Raw genomic sequence first — 25,282 nt, 5'->3', positions numbered from 1 at the left:
ACTGTTACAACAAACATTGCCTGCAGCCTTCCATACCTTGCAAAACAATTATACAGAGTGTCTTCAAAAGTTAAAAAAGGCCCTGAATTGCAAAGATAGGACACTTTTTTTACCTATCCGATTTGGTATTGTTGGGGGAGACTTTTATTTTGGTGGCTGGGTTTATTATCTGTCCCAAATCGATCCGGGTAAACACCATTGATGATTCATTAGGGGCTGTTTGAAGTGAAGGGATTTCAGCTCCTTTCTGAAAAGCGAGTGCTTGTGAAAATCTGAGGTTTCAGGCAGAACTTTAAGTGGGCTGGGTCCTGTCAGTGCTCAGCACCAGCTGCTCTAAAAAGCAGGTACTGAGAGGGGTCCCTATCAGGCTCTCCAGTTTTGCCCTCACCCTCATGGTGAAACAATAATCTTATCTCTTAAGCAGTACCACGCTTCACTGCCTTTGAGGTAACTTGAAAGAGACTCGTATTAGTTCCTCCAGTCTCATCATTTCAGAGTGTAAGCATTTTCAATATTCTATTTAACTATGACATGGTTGTTGCCAATGTATCTTGTGAAACTAACAACCCCTGGTAAATCCAAAAGTCCTGGCTTATTGTAGTTGTAATGTTACTTGTTGTGTTATATATCTGAATGCAATGATAGAAACAGCAAAATTCCAGAGGGGCTGCACCCTATGCTAAGCCTGGTTTTTAGCTTAAACGTATTTAAGCCAAGCCCTTAATTAATCCTCCCCGCCTCTTTTAGAGCCCCTCCAACCCTCATTTCATTATTCAAAATATTTCTTTCCAAGTCCGGCGTTGGTCACCCAGAAATACATGTTGCACTGGTGCCGACAAGATAGTACATTTTTCTACAAGGTGGAGATAGACTTGTTTTCTACGGATTGCCCGCTAGAAGATCAACCACTCCATCCAAAAGCAAATATACCAGTTAACTGAATGCACATATGCATCTACCTGTCTTTTTGAAGCAAATAATCTGCGTATCGGGCCCCAGCCCCCAGGGGCGGCTCTAGGCTCATGGCGGCCCTGGGCAGGGAGTGTAGGTAGCGGGCCCCGGAAGAGGGGGTCCGGGCAGGGCGGAGCACGGAGGCCAGTGAAGAGGTGGGGTCAGGGTGTTGGAAGAGGAACAGAACCGGAGGCCGCCAAATCCCTGCCAGGGGCTAACGCGCAAATATGTATCCATCCTCAGAGGATTATTATATTAAGGATATATATTGGCGTGGTGGCCCCTGGGGTTTGGTGGCCCTGTGCAGGTGCACAGCTTGCACATGCCTAGAGCCGGCCCTGCACCCCCTTCCAGAAGGACGCGGGAGCCAGAGCTGCTCCACTCTTGTTCCTGCTGTGCAAAGCAAAGTTATACATAGCGACATATGGATTGTTCTTTCTCCAGACGCGCTAGCGTGCGTCCCATATGGATGTTGGACCTTGAAATATGTTGACCTTGTCCCCCTACAATAAAGCAGAGCAGCAGGGGTTTTCCATCTCCAGGACAAGATAGAAGCTCCCCCAGCCTCTTTTCAACAATACACGTCTTCCGCGCTCCAGCTTTCCCGGCAATGTAGCGCTGCAGAGGAGCTGTAAGAAAGTATTGGCGGCCGTTGCTGGGTACACCTCCTTGTTCTCTGTGAAAACAGACGTCATTTGCCTGCCGTGCGCAGCCCATCTACAGTGAAAATAATTACATAACATCGCTGCGCGTGTCCTTTACACGATGTGCATTTTAATGTTCACAGCCATGAATTTACATAACCTGAGCAGTAATGTTGGTTTGGCTGGAAGAGGGGTAGGGGGAGTGCACCTCTGTCAACTTATAATTTAGCGCGAATAAGCTGTTTAACATGCCATCGTATTGCAATTTTGCAGGACTTAAACTGGCTTTACTTGACTTCTGGGCGCTTCCGTTTGTCACATTCAGGAGACCTGGGCATGTCGTGGTTTTCCCAGGAGGGTCACACGGTTTAACAGACTGATGGGTTTGAGGTTATAAATCAAGTTCCATGACCCAACGGGGAATACAGCGTGGTACCCAGACTTTGCCATCGCATGACAACCAACGCCGTCCCAGCGGTGTCTTGAGAGGGACGCGCAAACCCTCCTGTCAGCACTGTCAGATACTAAGATGCCACGAATCATGTACAACATGTCCTCAATAATAATATAAACACACGAACAGGTGTGAACCTTGGGAAAGGTAACTGGCTGGGGGACGTTTCTGAGCTAGGGCTTGCGCCTTGGTGACGTGGCTCCCGGAGTGATGCAGGGAGAGACGCCGGGAAGATGTGGGCGTGCCTAAGGCATCTCTCCCTCTCCGCCGCGCGCTCTAGTGCAGGCAGCAGGATTTTCCATTCATGCAGGAGCGGTCCTCCCGGCACCACAACATCTGCAGTCCCAGGCAATGATGGTAAGTGGGGAGCGCGCGGGGACAGCTGCGGGGAGACCGCACGCAGCTCCGCAGCTGCCCTGCTCCTTTCCGCCGCTCAGATTTTTATTTCGCCGTTAAAAGTGGGACTTTTCTTGCCCCTTTCCGTCCGTCTCCCGACAGTCTGGAGATGCCCCTAGCTAGCAGACATATCTTGCAGTGCAGTGTCTGATAGTGCACCGGGGTCACGTCTGGTACCCACATAGTGCAGTTCAAAAAGGAGCACGTTAGATTATACGAGTGCGATTAAACGGGTTGTAAGGTAATGTAAACGTATGGGTAACGAATAAAATTGAGTGGTCCGCCGTTACCATGTGCGGCGTTTGCAAATAAGGATGCTGGGTGCGTAAAGGCGTTCTAATGGGGTCTCATCTTGGCCCAACATGGGAACATTTCAGTCTGAGTTCTGTTGCCCCAGCCTGGCCGCGCATTTGTTAAGTCTGCCCGTGTGGTCTCTTACAGCGTCTTTACAGGCAGTTGCTGCAATTCCAAGAGGCACGGGTGCTTTCAGCCTTTTCTTTCTGCGTCCCCTTCATGTCATTGCTCATGCTTTCTTCTCAAGCACCGGTGTCTCTCCGGCGCAACGAGCACACCAGAGACACGCTATTTCGTGTTTTTACTTACTAATCCTTTCTCCGAGCCCTAATGCAAAAAATCGCCCACGGTAGCAATGTAATTGTTCTGCAAACTGCACAAGTGTATGTTTTCATTTGACATGTCCTGAATAATTTCTGCTTTCATCTGTCTTTTAACCATCGCAGGGCTCGCTGGAGACTTGATATACAAAAACCTTAATTAAAACTCATGTATTTGCATAATGCTGGCAATCGGTCTTTGAAAATAGTCTTCCTATCTCTCCTTCTCCCCAGGATGGTTTGCTTCCACAACTTCTTCCTGGGAACATCTGCTGGAATCCAACCCCGAGCGCAAACTTTGGAGCCCCTCGGCCAGCAGGATTCGCCATCCGACGTATTGGGGTTCCTGCGGATTACACATCCTTTCACTTGGAGCACGCCGCCTCCCCTCTCGATCATGGCTTCTTCCCAGAGCTCGCGGCTAAGGAGCAGAGGAAAGGCGCATCCACGGGTGTGAAACTCTGGGGGCCAAAAAGCTAGAGCGCCCTCTGTCCAGGCACAGGCGGCAGGAACTCGTTGACCACGTGGTGTGCCGTAAATGTGTCGAGGCCTCCAAGAAGACAGACAGCCGGAATCTTGTCATCCCTCGCCTCTCGTGAAAGGAGTATAAACAGTTGGGATTTGCGAATTACTTTCCAGTTGTAAGGAAGTCCGAAAGTTGGTCCTCTTTAGCCTTGTAAAGGAAGATTAGTCAATCGCAAGGCAGCTCACCATGAAAAGGTATCACTTTTTGCTTCTTTTGATCTACCTGGACCCCTTGAATGTGATGGGCCCTTGTGATGCGGGGGCCAGGACAAAAGGTGCCAAGAACTTGGGGCCAGCCAGAAGACCAGCCAACTCTCCCAAGGGTAAAGACATCAACAGCACGGCTCTCCCTCCTGTTGTAGTCACCCGTAAGGTGAAGCCCCCCATAGTTTTCAACTATGACAAGTGCATGGGCTACTATGATGTCAGTGGCCAGTGGGACAAAGAGTTTGACTGTAACAACACTGCCCATCGCTACTGCTGCGGAACGTGCTCCTACCGGTTCTGCTGTGACACCAAAAGCAAGAGGCTGGACCAGCCCTCTTGCAGAAGCCCCGTGTGGAGCGAATCTGCCATCACCAAGGTCACAACAGTGAACCCGGAGGTTGAATATGACCCTGAGAAGGACAAGACCAACACTACAGTGTACATCAGTTGTGGGGTTATTACCTTTGTCATCATGGCAGCGGTGTTTGCCAAAGTGGCCTACGACAAGGCAAGGCGCCCGCCTCGGGAAATGAATATCCACAGGTAAGATATGATAGCGGATGGTCATGAAACGTCAACTCACCTCCTGTATACTTTACGATAGCTCTTCTTTCTAATTGAGACGTGGCCCAATGAGTAAGTACTGCGAAAGGATCCAGAACATCCCAGTACTATTGTATTTCATTTATCCTAGTTAAGGTTTGTGCAGTGCTCAATGCTTCTAGCTGCTACATCAGGTGCCAGTCTAGCAGCCCTGAGACTTCTTTGAAATATAATGCCAGAGTGCTCACTTCACAAATTGTGTGAATTTAGATTATTTACTGTATCTCCATGCACCTCTGTTCCCTAATCTGTCAAATATGGTAGCCCTATGTTAAGTAACCGAGCATATGCATTGCCATTGCATGGCTCATTCTGAATGGTGACTGAGGGGATATAACCACCTCTTCCAGGGAAGACTCCATCTGGAAGAAGGAAGTCACTTTTGTGTGCCAGTTTAGGTCAATGGGTCAATCTCCCTTTTTCTAAACTGCCTGCCTCCTAATCTGACAAAGCACAGACATATACACACACACGAAAATTCATACACATACACAAAAATACAATACACACACACGTTTGTGCTCACGCGATGTCCCGGCAACCTAGCATTCTCTTTATTAGGTCAAACTCACATCTAGAAAGGTGTTTTCCCCCCTACTGCTTGTATTTAAATGCTTGCCTCTCGCATCGGACAAACATCCCCCGAGAGCCTAACAGCACTTTAAAGTCTTGTGTAGGAAAAAAGTGTAGATTTTTGCACTTTTTGACATTGATAATGCAACAACTAAAAAGTATTTTACTAGAATTGCCTCTGTATAGCACGTACTACCCCTGGCAAGCCTATTTCAGGTGTAGCTCATCTGTCTACGGCAGTGCTTGTTGTATCAGTGAAACGATCAAATGGTCTCCCCATTTTATTAGTCGGTATATCTCAGAATCCACAGACTGCTGGCACCGGCCTATCACTGCTTCGAATAACTAAAGAGAAGAAACTGATTAAAAAGGAGTGTTTTTAATTAAAGGAGCGGGTTCTGGACATGCTTACATGTTTAAGACCTGCTTATTTTAGACTTGGGGCATTAAGCCTAGTTGCTTTTCTTCATAATAGAATCTGACTTAGCTATTCCTTCTGCTGTGTATTCCCATTAATCACACCAGGTTGCAGCACAATCATCTGTTGTCTTCAATTTAATCTCGTGTTTTAATCTTCCGTCGCACCAAAGACACCTTCTCAAATGAATCACAAGTAAACCTCATTCAATCAAGTAAACACTGAATTATATGGCGCTCTCCCCAGATAGAAGTAAGGTTGTCAAGGGAACATATATACACGTAGATTACAAAAATAATCACTTGAATGCCCATTCAGGCTATACTTATGAAAACATAGCCTGTGATAGTATAAAGCTCGGTCACATAATACATAATATGAGTTATATCATGTAATATGATCGAGCGACAATGAGGCAAAAGAAGGGACAGGAAGAGGCAGAGGAGAAAGAGAACGGAGCAGAAAAATAGGGATTTAAGTGTGCAGATGGCAGGATTGCTGAAGAGGGAAATACAAAGTGAGACAGAGGTAGCGAAAGAGGAAGTATAGAGAAGGATCGGGAGAGGGAGGCTGATCTAAAAGGAGGTAAGAAGGAAGAGAAGGACGGAAAATAAGAAAAAGACAGATAGATGGTAAAGAGAAATATGGTTAATGAAAGAGAAATAGAGGGTGGGGGATACAAGAAAAGAAGAAGAAGGGCTAAAGGAATGGGAGGAGAGGAAGAGGAGATACTGAGCATTTTTTTTAAGACAAAAACATTGATATCTATTAGAAATGGGGATTAAAGCTTTCCTCCTACTGACACCAATATTCCTACAATTACAATGAATGCATTGCCTGGCAGCACATGCTGTATGTAGCGCATAGACACGCATAGACATACTATGCTGCTCCCACCATGAGGGGCATTGGATGGCGTCCACAGTCATCTCCAGTGACACAGCTCAAGGTTCCAGGGCTTGCTAACAATGCACACCAATGGGATTTGACTGATGAAAGCAAATAGGACACGGAGAGCAAGGATGAGCCAGCAATTGCTAAATTCTAATATCACGTTCCACACTTGATCTAATTGTGTGGTCCTGGGCAAATCACCTAACATCCTTGGGCTCAATTCCCTGTCCTGTGAAAACTAGATGGGCCTAGAAAAAAGACAGTCCTCGGCATTCCGTGCTGTACGGAGTGGGGCGCTGGCAGTTCCTTGAAGTGGATCACACGTGATTTTGCAGAGCCCCTGAACTTCCCCAGACATCTCCCCGGTTCCACAAATTGCTGCCATGGAGGACGCATTCCTAAATGTGCCTGTCAGGGTTCACACACTGCAAGTGGACACTGCGCCCAGTGCAGTGCAGTGTTTGCCTTCTGTGGAAGGATCCCTTGGGGTTGGAAAGCCAGTGTGTGGCAGCTCCTGCAGTTATCAGAGTCAGAAGGAAAGGTCCTGGGAACAGTTACCATGAGGCCTTAGGTCACTTATGTGCTGCCCCTTTGAAATTCGGCAGAGCTGGCTCAGCCTTTCATCCTTTCCATTGGAGCTCGGTTGAGGGAATGGACCTATGAAGTGCCAGGGATCCATACCTGCTTTCTAGGATGATGAAAGAGGTGCAATAGCGCTGGATATTAGTCGCATCTGCGATTAAACATGCCGGGTAATGACAACATCAACTGTAGTTTGCACATTATGGAAATCCAGTTATTAATATTCATCAACAGTTATCTTCCTGTTGCCGAATCACAGAATACCAGCCCAGGCGTCACTGGTGACCCTGGTAACCAGCGAGAGGCGCCGAGCTGGAGGTTGCGATTATCAGGTTACATCTGTCGAGCCTATTAGGTTATTGAACCCGAAAGCTGGTGGAACTTTGCTTATCCGGGGTCCCATTTCTTTCCTTATCACCTGCTGATCATATACACCGTTTCAGTATTTATTTGGGTCTAGTGGTAAGCATAACAACCCAGGCCGATCGAGCCCGTAAAGCAGCGGTTAATTCCTCTAACATAATGATGGTCTTCGGCGTTTTTTTGCTTTCTTTAAAGAGCCACAGTCAACAGTTGGTCAATTCAGGCCTGTCTGATCTGGGACACCGATAACACTGTCCAACATCGGCTGGTCAGCACGAGGATTTTACTTCACAAACTTTTATTAGCCACAAGATGCTACTAGACAACGAAGTGTTGTACTCAGCCACGGGGTGATTGTATTAGAAACGTTTATTCTCCAAGGAATATAAAGCCTGCCTTAGGTTCAGTTTATCACACTAGCCGTGAGTTGAGTCAGTTGTGAGATTGTGCAGTAGCATTTAATTGTGTAGAGACTCTGAACAAGTGCACTGGCACCCCACTTCCCCCAAAGCCCCCCGACTCTCTGGTGGTCACTGCCGAAGAAGCATGTTTCTGCATCCTGACCTTCCCGCCAGCCCCCTTTGCCCCTCTGTCCCCTCTCACACCCCACCACCCCAACACACCGCCCTCGCCCCACCCCGGAATCTACATTCACTCCACGCTGCTTCCCTCCAGCGAGGGTGGCTCTGGTTACTTCCACCCACCACCGTGTGCTCTGAGTGACAGTTCACTCACTCCCCCCCGACCCCCCGCCGTCAAGTTTCATTTTCAGGTAATAGGTTTACATAAGCCGAACGCCGAGACCACAGATCTGCAACCACGTCACACTTCTGACCTTTTCTTTTTATAGAACTCTTTTGATTACATTTTAGCTGCCACAATCTGCAGCAAAAGATCGCCTTTCCCATTTCATATACCTCAGGCCCCCACAGATATGTCCTAATCTTTTATTGCAGGATGTTGGTCTGGCCTTGTTTCAAAGCAGAGGTATGGTATGGAAATATTGGTTCCTGCGCTTTTGTGGGCCTCCTCTGGCTTTATACACTGCATCTTCAGCTGTGGCACCTAACCCTATAGACACAGGGAATGTGGTGTCCGTATCCAAGTATTGTGCAAACTCCCGTTTTAAAACTGTTGTACCCCTCACTATAAGTGTCTGGGTTCTCCCATCTTGTCCATGAATCCCAGCATGGCAGTTTTGGTGTTCAGTAGAGCCGGACCAGCCCTCACCCTTTGGAGTGTAATCTGCAGTTGTAACAGCAATCATGAGTGGTAGGGCAATCCGATAGCGTGGATTCAGGTCCCCACTACTGTTATACGTCTCATATAATGTGGATAAAGTTATCCATTCACTTTCCAAGGCTTTTCAGGTTACTTTTAAGCTCAGCAGATGTACTTAAATTGCATGATGTGGAGGCGTGATGAAATAGTGCGAATGAGGCTTTCGGACCTTGAATTGGTAGGACTAGTGACATGTGTACTCTGGAAACTTCATCCTTCCCTAGTTGCTTCATAGTCCTTTTTGATTTTTAAGGGTTAAATTGAGAAATGACAATTTGGGTGATGATGTGTCTCTCCAAAGTGTTCTAACTGTAAATATCAAAAGAATTGGGACTTATGTAGGGAAAATTCCAAGGTCAACTGCTCGTGGGACTTAATGTGATTGTTTTCCCAGATGTTCCCCAGCTCTCTAATGCCAGTTAGGTCCCATGCCCTGAACCTGTTCTGCTGTGACGCTTGGGGGAGCTATCAACCATGCCACAAAACGGGTTTCAGGAGTGAATCTTCTATGCATGGTACCACCACTGCAACTGAACCTTGGTGATCCTGGGGAGTTCTCGCCTGAAAGTCCCCAAACACCCAGACATTAATTGGAATCATCTGAGTATCCCAAAGTACAATATCCGCGATCCCCAGTCCTTCATTGTATGGTGGTCGACTGCATTTATGAGGTAAATGTGTGACTTTTTCAACTTATTGGCCAAAATAGAGGACCTATTAGAGAAACGCAGTATTGCAAATTCCCAAAAAGGCAAGTGTTCCTGAAGAGTAGGGCTTGTAGGTTCCAGATAATAGATCTCAAAGAACATGAAAATAGTGAACCTACGCCGGGTTGATGGTGACTTTTTAAAGTGTTGTTCACCTGTGTAAATCAGTATAGAAAGGGAATGGATTTGTTTCACTGTTCTGACAGATCAATCAAATCTGTATGCCCAGATCAATACAAATTTTCCATACATTGTTCATGAAACAACGTTCCCTTTGTGGATCATTCCTGGTGGTTAGAACCGCTGTTTAATTTGCAGAAGAATAATGCAGGGGCCCAAAGTTTTGCTCAGAATCCCACAGCCGGTGCTATCCAATGTCAGGGTGCTGAACCCCAAGGCTGTGAAATCTTGATTCCATCTAATGCTTCTTTAAAGTTTAAACCACCACCAGGCTCTTCCTGCCTCTTTGTCTCACACTTGCAGGTTCTCTTTTTTATCCTAGCTTTCTCCTTTTGTCATGGGTTTTCAGTGTATCCTTCCCCCATGTTTTCTCTTTTGTTTTTTTCTCTCCCTCTTTTTCATTGATCGAAGTCTATTGAGGGAAACGAGGGCTGTTTTAAAAAATTGAGCGCTGGTGAGTCCCGCCTGCACCCACAGACCAGCTCTAATTAAGCACTGGCTACAACTCATGTCCCTACTACACTTGGGTGATCATAACGTCAGTTTGACACTTTTATCTATTAAGAGTGTGCACATGTGCCCTGGTGCAAAAAAAAAACAGGTCAAAACCGTATACACCAATGTTATTGCTTGTATGATAGGTAAATTCAGTAAATGTTGTTCGCAACTGAAAAAAAGTGGTGCAAACTAATTCCATATAATTTGTGCTATTTTTACATATTAAGAAGTAAAATACCATATTTTATTCGCATTTCAAATGTGAACGACGCAACTAAGATTTCAACTACACTTTTTGTCGAATTTTTAATTTACAAACATCATATATGTACAAAATCGGTTTCCAATATCCTTTTAAAATGTTTGTTAATGTGTTAGAATTCCTCATCTAAAATCTCTATGCTTTGCAGCTACATCTGTGAGCTCCTTTCCACAAGCAGCACACATGGTACGAATGATCTTGCTACCTTTTGATTAGCACAATGGAAGTGTGGACATTATGATTTTAGTAACAAACACACTGATAAGAGAATCGAGAAGAAATGTTTTTTTCTCAGTTGTCTTTATTGTGTGACCTTGTGCAAATGCCTTCATATTCCTAATTCCCATTTCTTTGTATCTATGGACAAGTGGGCAACATTTCCTTTTGCCTAGAAGAAACGCTCCCACGAAGCAGTCTGACCTCGATTACTGTTACTTCAGAGATTCCTAGGAAAAGCGCAGAAAAAAGCATAGTGTCAGTAAGTGGGTTATTGAACAGGGAAGGGAAAACTCTTGCCTGCTTGATAGATAAATACTAGTTAAGACTTCACATAAGTATGAGTGACACTCTGCTTTATCCCTTGTAGGAATGGCACAAGCTGCAGGCAATTCCCATGAGGGATACCCGTTCAATTCAAGCTGTATGACAATTTCAAAGCCAATAACACACAGTAAAATTCCCTAACCAGTTGAGATGAATAGAGAACAAGTCATCAGGCCTGATTATACCAACACTGTTAAGATTGGATAAGGGTATACAGGAATACGAATACAAATAAATAGGAAAAAATGACCCTAAAAAAGTAAAGCGCCTTTGAAAAATAATGGTTTGACGGGGGTCTAGAGGTAATTTAAAGCTGAGATAACCCAACAGGGTCTTGTTGGTCAAAGTTTTTACCCTGGGAATTACTCTTTTCCCTGCAGTTCAAAGTCTTCCAATGGGGTAAAATCCAAGGCTTAGGCTAGCAAGGCACCTTCAGATGTACATTAATCGTCTTTGTGATCCTCCTGTAGTAATTAGTTTTGGTGCAGGGCAAAGCTCAATTTCGTAGCCACTGAGGTCACTTAGCTGCTGGGATACATCACTGCCAAGGTAGGAAATCGCAATACCTAATGTACTAAAGAATGTACCTAAAAAAATTGAGATTGCTAAGAGGGTCACACATTGGCCTAACCCATAAATATTAATGAGGTAGATTGCAATTTATGACTCTCTAGGAAACGCTGCCATCACTGGGATGGTGGCCTGCTGGGGTCAGCTGACCACCATGTCTGTGACTGCTTTTAAATAAAGCATTACAAAAAAGAGGCAGCTCATTTTCCTTTAAGGTAAACAGGATGTGTTTAAAAAAAATGAAACTTATATGTCTCATTTTTTTGTAGGAGTAGGCAGTGGACCTTGGGACCACAGCCAGCTCTTAAAAAAATATATTTTTGTACATTTTCAAAGGGTACGGCATCCCTTGAGGACCTCTGCCCTTTTGCCAATGGATTACCACCGCCTTCGAGGTGTTAGTAAAATATTAATATTTTGCAACTGGAATTGGGTCACAAAACACTAATACATACCAATTCGATTCAATATTTGAAAGGTGTGCCCTAAACACACTGCTTCCAAACACCGATTTGCAAAGCCAAATTGCAATTCGGTAGCAAGTTACCGATTCACAATTTGGCTTTTGTATATCACAAATGCTTTTTTGTGGTCTCAAATGGTCCAAATCTGCAAATCGGGCAGTGTGCTACCTCCAAAATAGTTCATACATATTGCCCTTAGCCACTCATTTTGGTCTAAATAACCTTCAGCGGGAAGGCAGGCAGCTGCAGCAGAACAGGGCTCAGCGAGGTCAGATACTTTCACCACAAGGAACTTCTTAACTTTCTTTTCAGTGCAGCAAAAGCTCCAAGTAGGACAAACCTGATTTTCTTTCCCACTTAGGATGTGATTTCCTCCGGTAAACCTTAACAGCTTGTCCCGGTCCTCTGGAGATGGGAAAAGTTACAATGGCTCCCTTTTTCTCAAACTGCTGGGGAGGCTCCTGCTGGTTACTCCTGCAGCCCCAGGGCATTTCAGGCTTTGTTCTAGGCACCGGGGGCCTCATTTATGAGGCCCCTTGCGCCATCGGAACTTCACTTTTCATAAAGTTCCGTGGCGCAGAAGCCAGCGTGGTATTTATCAGGCAGCAGTACGCCAGTTTTTGTGGCGTACTGCTGCCAGATAAATATCAGTCCCTTTAACGCAGTGTTCTGCGTTAAAGGGGCGTGCAATGGGTGTTGCTGGAGGCGTTCCCAGCAACATCCATGGCCTTTTGACACTGCCCCAGATTTACGAGAAATCGTAACTCTGAAGGAGGCACAACAGGGGGAAATGTCTTTATTTCTCCTCGTATTTCCTTTTTCTATGTGTGCTGCATTCTACAGCACAAATAGAAAGAGGAAAAGCCTCTTGTGATTATTTTTGTACAGAAAGGTTTCCCTTCCTGTACAAAAATAATCTTCCCCGCAACGCAGGCACCCTTGCACCATGGTGCAAGGGTGCCTGCGCTGGCGCACGGCAGCCCATTGTGCGCCGGCGCAGGGGAAAAGGACAGGAATGCGCCGTATCTTATAGATACGGCGCATTTCTGCCCTTTACTTTTGCCGTAGGGAAGCGCAGCAGGAAGGCCTGCTGCGCTTCCCTACGGCAAAAAGTCATAAATGAGGCCCCTGATCTCCCCAGCTAGGACTCTTTCGAGGACCAGTTCTTAGTGATCAGCTGAGCTTTTCTAGAGTCAGGGGCCCTTCTGCTTTCTCCTTTCATCTTTTTTCCTTCCTCCATTACCACAGCAAAAGCAGACATTTTTCAAAGACATTCAAGAGTTACATATGTGTTATATCCAGTTTGGCGTTTTACATTGCAAATTAGCTGACATGCCTTAAGGGACTTGAGGAATGATGGAAGATTATTCCACATACATGTGCCACTAAGTGCACAAAATTATAAAAATGAAGGTCAAAGATAAAAATAGGTAGGAGAGGGAGAGTGAGAGAAAAGACAATGAGAATACAGGAGTATGTCTGAGACAGACCGAGCAAGATAGAAATGAGAAGGAGAAACGTTTAGTGAGAGAGCAACTGTGACAAACTGTAAAAAGAAGTGTAGGGAAAGATTGTTAGTAAATTAGAGAGATTCCTTGTGTTTTTGTGCGTCATCTCACAACACAAGTATTGATAGAGCAACACATGCCTCTTAAAAAACGTTTCTAGTAGAATTTCAACCCTAAGTCCATCTGAGTAACTAACTACCAAACCCTATACTGGCCAGCAAATTCAAATATATGTCAGCTCTAGACATCTATATGAATTAGAACTTCACGTTTCATTCTCTTTGATTGCAAGCAATAAAAGAAATATTAACCAAACAGCAACATTCACTTTTTTCATTCATGTGTTATCTCAAGCTTTAACAATGTTTCCTATTCATCTATATGTAGCCAATAGAAAAACAACATGCCCTCCATGAAAAAGGGCAGAACGTGTGGTCTTTAAATTAGGTGCTTAAGCATAGGATCCTGCTAGCCAGGGCCCTCCTTAAGCAATGTATTAAAATCTGCCCAGGAATAGAACTGTATCTTTTAAGGCATACTATGTGTCGGGGTGCTCCTGGCATTCATTTATGTTAGGAGTGAGTCAGTATTCAAAATTGGCCATCAGATTGTGCAAAATAAGGTTACTACAGCAGGTATTCAGGTTTTGCCCTACTTTTGATGAGGTTAGGGCCATATTATGAAGAACGGGCGTAACATTATTGCCGCTTTAGCTGCAGGAAAACTACCACTAAAGCGGCGATAAGGGGCTTGATCATATGCACTAGAGAATTCCAATGGAAGCCCAGCTTCTGGTGGGAAGGACCTACAACCTGCGCTTCTATTGTAATTCTCTAGGGCATATTATCAAGCTCCTTATCGCCGCTTTAGTGGCAGTTTCCTGCCGCTAATGCGGCGATAATGTTATGCCCATTCTTGATAATATGTCGCATAGCTTGACTCTGATTCCCAGCACTTGGTTGTCCCACGGAGAAGGGTGGGACATGAGGGTACAGGATTAATGGCTTTTAGAGCAAGTTTTCTTCGCGACTACTTAGGGGTACTCGAAGCCTGAGCACCAGGGGGGAAATGCTGTGGTGGTCATGCACCATCCTACAGGTTAAGACCACTGATGGGCAGAGAAGGCAGGCATTCATCTTGGTTATGATTTTCCATAGCCAAGCTGTTGAGTAGCCCAAGAGCAGCTCTGAGAAGTATCCAAGCATATTCCTGCTGTCACGCGGAGCTCCCTTTTATCAACTTTGCCAGCTTTGCGATGTGCAAAGCCGACAAAGTGTAAAAAATGTGATAAAAGGGAGTTTTGCCTGACATTTAATAAAACATTTATGGAAGTTGTGAAGCTCTTCACCTTGTAACTTCTCACACCCACAGAAAAATCATCTTTGATGATGGCAGATAAGTTTTGACACTGAACTGCTGTTTCTAGAAGTGTTGACATTGTTCCCTCTGAGCCATTAGTTTGAGAGGAACCTGGCCTAGACCTGCACCGCCGTAATGGCCCGCTCAGCTCCTGAAAGCAGTGGTGTGACGGTAGCCCCCGCAGCCCATGCAGTGTGGGGGTCCCCCATGCTGTGGGGGGCCCCTGAACTCCAGGGGCCCCCTTCTGGCACTGTGCACAGGCAGCAGACCTCTGACCTGAGAGCTTATGACTGGGTCCGGAGTGTGGGGGCCCCCTCCATGCACTTTGCAGGGGGCTCCCCTCAAGTTTCGTTACACCACTGCCTGAACAACCCCTTCAAATGACAAGCCTGGAAACATAACATTTCTTTTCATTTTACAGTACATTCTCATTTTATGGCCAGTTGTTGCAGATTGCTGAGTATCCAGCTCTCTCGTCAACTAAGAGAATACAGATCCCACTTCCTTTCTCTGCATTACACAAATCTAAGGTGCTATTTCTTGCTCTGTAGAAGCCCATGCCCTTTGATATTTCCTCCAATTATGGATATTCAGATTACAAACAAAAGCCTCCATTTCATGTTAGTTGCTTTCAGCCGCAGGCCTTGATGTCACTTCAAGGATCCCTAACTTTACACCTTGACATACTCTGTTCCAAGCTTTCCACAACTTCTATCGCCCTGGTGGAAACTACTGCATGATTTTGGAGTTCTTCATATTTTACCTCTTGGTCAGTTCCTAGCCCATTTATTTTTTGACAGATGCTAGTAATACTACAGGGTTAGCCTTCAGCTTCCTTGCCATAATATATGTCATTCTACTTTTTAGGCATAAGCCTACTTTAAGTTTTATTGGATTTTGAAGGTAGCACATCCATCAAAGCTGTTAGTGTTTTCTGTCTTTTTAAGAGCACTCACACATCAGTCTATTCTGAGTCTCTACTCTTTCCAGCCTGATAGTCTGGAGGCCCAGGGATGATAATATTTTCAAGTGTGCCTTTTGTTCGCCCCTCTTCTTTGACATGCCAGTCATCAACATACTATCTTAAGCTTTTGCATGTCATGTCATGTGATGTTAGCAATCTAGCATTCATGTTGAAGAGGAACAGAAGTGAAGATCTATCACCCCTTGTCCACGGCCGATGTTCCTTGCTGTTCACCATTGCGATTTGAGCAGTCCATCATGTAGTTCTTCTTCACCCTCACTGAGCAACACTCCACAGTTACCCTGCTCAATGCCCTCCACAGTAGCCCTTTCTGTAGGAGCTAAACCCCTCCATGCCCCTGTCATTATCTCTGAGCCTCAAATCTCCTCTGACAGTTGTGGAGCCTGCGGTTAGCTGGGACAGAGTAGAGCATTGAAAGGTAGATACTTTTGAATCCTTAGTTAAGTACTGCCTGTGCCTCTCAAAGGTATATTTTAAAATGAGTCATTAGTTTTAAAAACAACAGTAAATTAGTTCAACTTGAGCAGTGTTAATGCAGATTTGAACTACAATATATATATACTAGCAGCACGTCCCGACGTTGTTTGGGTATGAATTACTGCCGGACAGTAGTATATTGTTTTGTAGGATTTCGTTTTGATAGCATATCTTATCTGTGACAGGCCTGTGAAACGCTCCGATTCACAGTGCACTGCTGGTGCACTTAAGAGTGCGCGTTCTGTAGTGTGTGAACTCGAGTTTCCCTTTTTTATTTTTCCTTGCAATATTATATAGCGCGAACTCGACAACATGGCTTGAGCACAATTTACATTACAGAAGAACACATTAATTTGTGGTAGGCACGGGAAGACAAAGCGATTTGCCTGGAATCACAGGATATTGAGCTGATGCCGAGGTTCGAACGTAGCTCCCCAGCTCTAAAGTTCGCAATTCTAGAACTTGTGGCGGGAGGTGTGTCTAAAAGTGTATGTCGGTGCTGGCCATCAATGAGAGAGACCTGTGCATTTTTCAAATGGGTGGTGAAAAAATATGAGTATGTTGCTGGAGATGTGGGCCGCCGTACCACCAATGTACTTACCGGGGGAGAGTAAACACCCATTATTCCGCAACTTTCTTTCCGCATACCATCACTCCGCATACTTTCATTACGAAAGTACCATGACTCCGCAATTCCATTATAACGCATGGCATTGCATTTTAAATGCTTTTACCATGCATACATTTACAACGAAATTCGTTGTAAATGCATGAATGGTAAAAGCATGTTTTTTTAACGTTTGGATAAGGTATGTATGGGTATAGGGGTACATGTATTGGGGTACTGAGGTATATGTTTTGGGGTGTTTGGGTATTTTAAGGGCTCAGAGATAGTTTTGGGTTATGGGGTACAGGGGTAGTTTTAGGGTTTAGGAATAGGTATGGGTTTTGGGGTATAGGGGTATTTTTAGGGTTCAGGCTAGGTTTGGGTTTTGGGGTATAGGGGTATTGGGGTATTTTTAGGGTTGAGGGGTAGGTTTGGGTTTTGGGATACAGGGGTATTTTAAGGGTTCAGGGCTAGGTTTGGGTTTTGGGGTACGGGGGTATTTTTAGGGTTCAGGGGTAGGTTGTGGGTTTTGGGTTACAGGGGTATTTTAAGGGTTCAGGGCTAGGTTTGGGTTTTGGGGTACAGGGGTAATTTAGGGTTCAGGGGTAGGTTTGGGTTTTGGGGTACAGTGGTATTTTTAGGGTTTAGGGCTAGGTTTGGGTTTTGGGGTACAGGGGTATTTTTAGGGTTCAGGGGTAGGTTTGGGTTTTGAGGTGCAGGGGTATTTATAGGGTTCAGGGCTAGGTTGGAGTTTTGGGGTACAGGGGTATTTTTCGTGTTTAGGGATAGGTTTGGGTTTTGGGGTACAGGGTATATTTATAGGGTTAAGATGGGTTAGTGTTTAAGGGTGATGGGGTATTTTAAAGAGTAAAGGTGGGTTATGATTATGGGGTGCAGGGGTATTTAAAGGGAGCAGGGTGGGATTAGCACACAATATGAGACATGGCATGAAGGGCGGAACATACCACAAGCCCCCAGCGCTTGTCACGCCCCCAGCACATGCCCACAGCACAACGCAGACACGCCCATAAGGGACTACATTGCTGGCAGGGTTCTTTTACCTTTTAAATGTATATGGTGGGTGTCTGCATAGCCTATGTCCTTCTGCTGCAACTGCCCTTTCCAACGCTGTATTGGGTGTTGTGATTGGTGCTGTGGTTCCTGAGATTACCTACCTCAAAGGGTTGGGCTCTCTCTTTATTATATTAGTATGGATATATATTATGTAGGTACTATATCAACAACAATGGTTCTGTCTAATTGACTCAAGAGAGCACTTTTATATATTTACACGGAGGCTAGTTATAGGATCCTCATGTTTTGGTTATGTTATGTTGATTAGTATTGCGTACTAATCACCAGAGAGAGTGTCCAGGTGCTTGGGCAGGTGTGTAGGTGTGTGGACTCCAATGGGCTTATATAAAGAGCCTGGTTTTCAGCTTCTTGCAGATTATAATAAGTGAGAAGGATGCTCAGATATGTTGTGGGATGTTGTTCAATTTCTTGTGTGTGATGTAGGAGAATGAGTGACCTCCAGGTTTGCTTTTGCGGATGCGGGAAGTGTGTGCGAGTGAAAGTGAGGCAGAGCATAGCTGTCTGGCGGGATGGTAAAGAAAGTGTATGCAGCTGTTCAGGTATTCTGGTCCTGTGTTATGTAGGGCTTTGTATGTGTGTACAAGACGTTTAAATTGACTGCATTTGTGAAAGGGGAGCCAGAGAAATGTCCTGTTAAGCAGTGTGATGATCTTTTGCAGCATGCATGGGATGTGGAAGCAGGAGGTGCACATTGCTTTGATATGAGCCATCATGTTGAGCTTGTCATCTAGAATGATCCCTAGATTTCTTTTGTGCATGGTCTGTGGGCCTGGAGGTTGGTCCTAGTTCCTACAGTCACAAGGTGGAATCCCACTGATAGCCTTGTTGCCAAAGACCAATACTTCTGTCTTGTCAGAGTTGGGCTTCAGACAGTTGGTTCGCATCTTGTCTGCTATCGTGGTCATGCAGTTCAATTTGGTTCTGGTGCTGGTTGTTTTTTCCATTAGGGAGACGATGAGTTGGGTGTCATCTGTGTAGGAGGTGACGGTGATGTCTTGTAATCAGATAATGTTGGTGAGCAATGTCATTTATATGTTGGAAAGGGTGGGGCTTAGGGGCGAGCTCTGCGAGACTCTGCATATCAGTTAATTGGTCTCTGATGTAAAAGGTGGTTGCCTGCCGCTTTGGGTTCTTTCCATGAGGAAGAAACAGGTCCATTTGAGAGTAGATAATTCAAATGTCTTTGGTGGCTATTTCGAGTTCAGTTTCAGTGTTGTGGTTATTTCCAACTTCTGATTGATTGTTGTCTAGAAGATGGTGAAGTTCGAGGCGGGTTGTGAGTTGCTTGTTGATAGTCTTCTCAATCACTTCGGCTGGATAGGTGAGTAGGGAGATGGTTTGGAAGTTGCTCAGTTGACTTCGGTCGGCTGTGGGCTTCTTCAGGAGGGCATTGATATCTGCAAGTTTCCATTAATCCTGAAAAATGGCAGCCATGTTGGAGGTGTTGATGATATGGGTCAGCGGTGTAGCGAATGGTGATTTTCCCAGGTTGTGGGTTTAGTGAGGTAATGGGTCTATTGGGGCCTCTGAGTCGATTTTCCACATGATTGCTACTGTGCCGTTGCTGGTGAGTGTTGTCAATTTGGTCAGGTGGTTATTTAGGTTGGTGGTAGATAGGTTAACAATGAATTATCTGGGATGTGAAGTTGATTTAGATGTTTGTGATTTTGCTGGGTTAATCACTAATGAATAAATAGCACACGCTAAATTTGTAAGTTCTGACAAAAACTGACTCATTTATTTATTTATTCATGGGATTTTTAATGCGCAACTAATACCCTAGGGTGTCTAGGCGCACATCAATTGACATTCAAAATATACACATGTACTCAATGGAGAGGTAAGCTGTGCAATGTCTGTTTCATGGGAAAACTGGTGAAATCTAAAAGATACAATATACAATATTATAGTCCAGTCTGAATTACATAGAAGGTCAACATTTTGACCCCCTAGAAATGGTCATTTGTACAGCTGGGTATTCATCAGGACAAAAATGAATACATCCATGAACTGGTGGAAGATTTTCACTTGGAGAAGAAAAAGGCTCAAATAGTTACCTCCTAAAGGTACCAACAAATAGGACACCAGCTGTTTCCTGGGTAATCAATCTTGTAATAAGGGATATCGGGGTCAACGGATCCTTACAATATACGTACACTTGCATATGTGCTCCTGGCTGCATTGCATATAGATGGTTCTTCTCCCTTTGACTCCTTTACAGCAGTAACAAACAATTCCTCTTTGGTATTCTTAATGCTTTTCCTACAGTACAGAATGTTTCAGCATGGCAATCAGTTGGGAAAAAATTGACGCTGTTGAGATGACTCTACATTTCAATGTGTAAAAAATAGTGTCTACTCGGAGGAAATAATGTGCAGAATAGATCATTACCCAGATGTGAAACTCAAAAGACACAGGTGAGGCTGGTGATAGACTTGAAAGCAAGACAGATATCAAATGTTTACCGCTCTTTAAGAAATATTTCAAGATATAGCATAATGTAACATGTTTGAAAACGTCTGCAACATTGCACCGAGAAATATTGAGAAAACACGTATAATAAGAACAAATATGACTCTAATATTTGCAATTGCACAAAATATACCATCAGTACAGCCAAAACCTAGTTTCTGCATGAAACATCTGGGTTAGGGAGCATGACTTTTTTGTACATACAAATGCCCGGTATTTTCTTGGTGTGTTGGCACTACGTACAGGAACCATTTAGACATGTAAAAGGGTTTTCTCCAGTGATCTGGAGCCTTTGTTTGTATGGCTGAGATACCCGCCACCCCCTCTCAACACAGTCCCCAAGAATTGGGAAGACGGAAACGGTTCTGAACTTTTGGAAGGCGGGAGGGAGTTACCCTCCCGGCCGTATTTATTAAAATATGAAACAAAATTAAAACATTAAAATAACAGTTTCATATCATGTACAATTTCATTTACACATTACGATGTTCTTGGCTGACCTTAACACATCTCTAATACAAAGGTTCTCCTAGCGGATACTAAACATCCTGTAAATGCATTTCTCAAAACTGAAATTGTACATCCTAACATTACGGGCCAACGGCAAGGTTGTAACCGGTGTCAGATCCCTAATACCAGAACTCCCCCCTCACTTGTGAGGGGCGGGCGCACAGAGGACTGTACCTCTGTGCCAACTTCCAATTTCCCTTGTCTTAGCAGGGGCCTCTGTTAACTCAATGCCATCTTAGTGGTCGTCCGAGGACTCGTGTGAGGTGTCTAGAAGGTAGCGTAGACCCCCCTCCCACCCCACACTACTTACCACATCTGCCGTCGCAGATGTCCTGGCCCCGGGAAATTCCCAGGAGGGGCCCGTAGCCCCTCCTCCCCAGGGAGGGGCCTATGACCGCCTTCCCTTTCGGTGTCCCCATCCTTAGAGGGGACCGCCTCCCCGTTTGAGGGGCCAATGGCCGCCTCCCCCCGGGCGCTCCCATCCATAATGGGTGACGCCCCACCTGTAGGGATCTTCCAATTACTGCTCACCGATCATGACCTTACCGCCCGACCAAAATAAATACGACAATTTAAGCTAAAGAGGAGAAAAGGCAATTATACTAAGCAATTCAAAGTATAACTTCTACTAAGCATCACTGTTCAACTCGGGTGCAACTACTTTGCTGAAACAACATGCTGAAAAAGTAACAACTTTATTACATGCCAATTACACTTTTATTCACAACAACCTGTAAAAGAAACAATATCACGTCACTCGACTTTATTCAAACAAATCGCTGTCATCAGGGGCTGATGGGTGGGTCAAAATGGGCTCTTCGTTCCGTCTCGAGCTCACGTGCAACGGGGAGGTGCAGCTTCAGAGCACAGGAACAAGAGGATGCTTCCTTGGCTTGTTGCTCCTTTTATCCTTCTTCGGGCGGGCGTGGACCCTCCTCCAATCCGCCTCCGGGGCGTGGCCAGCGGTGTAGGTGTCTAGGACAACCCTCTCTTGGGCGGGAAAAGGCGCGCCCCGGCTACGCCGCTTCGGGCATACCAGCCGAGACTCGCCTCCCGCCCAAAAATGGCTTCCCGGGGGGATCGGGGTACTCCACCATACGTTCGGGGGGACCAAGTGGTCGTCCCTTTCCATATGGCTGAGATACCCGCCACCCCCTCTCAACACAGTCCCCAAGAATTGGGAAGACGGAAACGGTTCTGAACTTTTGGAAGGCGGGAGGGAGTTACCCTCCCGGCCGTATTTATTAAAATATGAAACAAAATTAAAACATTAAAATAACAGTTTCATATCATGTACAATTTCATTTACACATTACGATGTTCTTGGCTGACCTTAACACATCTCTAATACAAAGGTTCTCCTAGCCGATACTAAACATCCTGTAAATGCATTTCTCAAAACTGAAATTGTACATCCTAACATTACGGGCCAACGGCAAGGTCGTAACCGGTGTCAGATCCCTAATACCAGAACTCCCCCCTCACTTGTGAGGGGCGGGAGCACAGAGGACTGTACCTCTGTGCCAACTTCCAATTTCCCTTGTCTTAGCGGGGGCCCCTGTTAACTCGACGCCATCTTAGTGGTCGTCCGAGGACTCGCGTGAGGTGTCTAGAAGGTAGCGTAGACCCCTCTCCCACCCCACACTACTTACCACATCTGCCGTCGCAGATGTCCTGGCCCCGGGAAATTCCCAGGAGGGGCCCGTAGCCCCTCCTCCCCAGGGAGGGGCCTATGACCGCCTTCCCTTTCAGCGTCCCCATCCTTAGAGGGGACCGCCTCCCCGTTTGAGGGGCCAATGGCCGCCTCCCCCCGGGCGCTCCCATCCATAATGGGTGACGCCCCACCTCTAGGGATCTTCCAATTACTGCTCACCGATCATGACCTTACCGCCACAGGCCGGATAGTTGACCGCTTATCCGGACCCCCCAAAAAACTCCTACTTAAAGGTCATGGCTGCACAAACTCTTTAACCAAGCTACAAAGTCTCCTATGAGTAAAGTATTCCCCACCCGGGACAAATGGACCCCATCCTCCAGATACATCTGGTCCCCCCTGATACATTCATGAGGAATAGAATGCAATGTACTTGTACGGAACAACCTACCAAGTTTGTTATTCACTTTCTTCACCGGATGGTTTAAAGCTGACACAGAATTAGCCCCCCGCCATACCTTCCGCAGAATCATATGGGACCATGCAATCGTGCACCCCGGAACCCTTCTCGCCAACCAACTTACTGTGGATAGTATCAATTCGAGAAGTACTCGTCGACCAGTGGTCACCAAATCATTGCCCCCAAGATGCACTATGATTACAGATGGCAGTGACCTTGTCCGCCCTAACAAACCCTCCATAAAAGTTTGAAACTGGTCAATACAGAGCCCGCCCCTTCCGTGGAAGGTCACCCTGTACCCGTATTCCCCAGCCATGTGAACCATGTCACCTGCTTTGAATACGTCTGCAGCACGCCTCACGTATGAGTGGCCCACGACCCACACCACTCTTTCCTCAGCCGGTGATCTTTGACCGCTGGTTCCCAGGTGTCGGGTCGACTACATAGTCCGCCCCGCCTCGTAAGCTCGCGAAACTGTAAACCAAACAAAAGACAAGAAGCGTGAGTGCATGACATTAGCTTCACAACATGTGCAACCGCACATACCTTTTATAACAATTCGAGGACCAACGCCCCAACCGTTTCACCTTTTCCACACTCAGACCCCTGGCTGTAGCCTCTGTAGCAGCCCCTATCTGGAAGGAATGGGTCCCAAAATCGCACGGGTTCAAGCCCGCAGCTGCGATTGCCATTGTTAGCACCCGCTGGAACTGAAACCTAGTCAGTGGGGTGGCATCGGCGTGTCTCAGCAAGCTTCCCCCCCATGATGCCGCCCTCTGTGCTAAATACTCCTCAACGCATGCTACCGGGCATATGGGAGATCCCGGAATCCGCTGGACTACCACACTGTCCCCGATCGCACCTTGATCTGTCTTGGACCTGGCAAATGAGACTACCATTGTCTCCCCCTTAATGTGAATGTGCTCTCGGCACAGACCTCCCCCCGTATCCCGCTTGTTCCTCGCTACCAGTTCGCTAACCCGCATAGCCCCATGGAATGCTAATGCAAAAGCGGCCCGGAATAGCACTGTCTCTGATTGAGATGAACATGTCGCCGGGAGTACGGACAGTAACTGGGCCAACCTTTCCAGACCTATCGGGTGCCTCTCATCCACTCTGCGACCCTCAAGGCGTTGCCACCCACGCAGTGCCTTTTGTACTAGAAAAGACAATGTGGGGTCCTGGATGCCATGAGCCCGTGCCATGAAAGAAATGGCGGCCCGGTGCCTATTGGCCGTAGCTACTGATTTGCCTGCCTGATGTAAAGATAACAGAAAGTTCAGGACATACTCCTCTTGTCCCCAAAGCTCCCCCCTAGCTGAACCCAAAAAGGACCAATAAGAACGGAAAGCCCGTTCATATGCCTTCCTTGTCCTGGGTGCTAGACTCTCTCCCACGAGGTTTTGTAGTCTGGGGCACCGAGAGACCAGAGAGCTTCGGGGAATGGTGCCGCTACCGGGTCCGCTGAGGGCAGAAAACCCCAGAAGGCCTGCATATGGGAACGAGAAAGCGCATCAGCTGCCTGATTTAGTACCCCTGGCACGTGTCTTGCCCTAAAGTGGACGTTTAGTCTCATACACAGTAGGACAATTTCCTTCAGCAATCTCAAGATCCATTTGCAGCGAGCTGCCTGACTATTGATACACTCAACCACGGTCATATTATCAGACCAGAACACCACAGAGCGATCACGAAACCCCTCAGGCAAGGTTTCCAAGGCCACCAGAATGGGAAACAGCTCCAGAAACCCAATATTACCAGTGAGTCCATCATTGTGCCACCACTCTGGCCAGGTCCGTGCCGACCATCGATTGCCGAATATGGCACCAAAACCTACACTCCCCGCCGAGTCAGTCCACAACCCCAGTTCTTCGGAGGAAACAGGTGGCTCGGTCCAGACCACACGACCGTTGAAATCCGCCAGAAATGCAAGCCATATGCGCATATCCTGGCGAACCTCTGCTGACAGTCTTGTGCGGTGGTGCCCTTCCGGCTGATTTAGCCATCAGCGCTCCGGGCCCCAGGCGATTCAAAATGGCGACGGCCTCATCAAAAGATGCGTACCGCACCGAACAGACTCCCGGGTCAATTGCGTCGTTTACCGAAAGGCCCCTTGGAGCTGACAAATTATGTATCAACCTGAACTCACCCGGGTCCTTTTTGGGGACCACTCCCAGAGGTGAACAAACAAAATTGCCAACTGGCAGCATGTCATATGGTCCAGCAACCCGGCCTCGGGCCACCTCTTTCCCAATCTTTGCTTGTACCACCGCCGTATTCTGTTGAACCGATAGTTGGTTCTTACATTGTGCTTCCCACTGAAAATCCCCCGCCGGGCTGCGGAAACCATTCGAAAAACCGTCTCGCAACACCCTGGCGGAGATATGATCAGGGTATTCGTTCAGCCAAGGGATCAGTGCCATGAT

General features: G+C 46.2%; 1 protein-coding gene across 2 annotated transcripts in view; it reads left to right on the top strand.

Annotated features, from left to right (window-relative positions):
- Positions 1 to 2,320: 2,320 nt before the first annotated feature.
- The window catches only part of SHISA6 (shisa family member 6), a 1,105,137-nt gene continuing 1,082,175 nt past the window's right edge, over positions 2,321 to 25,282 (top strand). Inside the window, exons 1-2 of one of the 2 annotated variants that reach the window (XM_086928730.1) lie at positions 2,321 to 2,406; positions 3,294 to 4,334. In XM_086928730.1, coding sequence (XP_086784856.1) covers positions 3,772 to 4,334 — 563 coding nt within the window. In that variant the 5' untranslated portion in view covers positions 2,321 to 2,406; positions 3,294 to 3,771. Of the gene's footprint in view, positions 2,407 to 3,185; positions 4,335 to 25,282 lie in introns of both variants that reach the window. The other variant, XM_086928729.1, reaches the window with a different exon arrangement.

The sequence above is a fragment of the Lissotriton vulgaris genome, chromosome 7, assembly GCF_964263255.1.
Source record: "Lissotriton vulgaris chromosome 7, aLisVul1.2, whole genome shotgun sequence".
NCBI classification, from domain to species: domain Eukaryota; kingdom Metazoa; phylum Chordata; class Amphibia; order Caudata; family Salamandridae; genus Lissotriton; species Lissotriton vulgaris.
The sequence above is the reverse complement of the archived record's forward strand: the minus strand, read 5'-3'. Positions and strand labels throughout refer to the sequence as shown.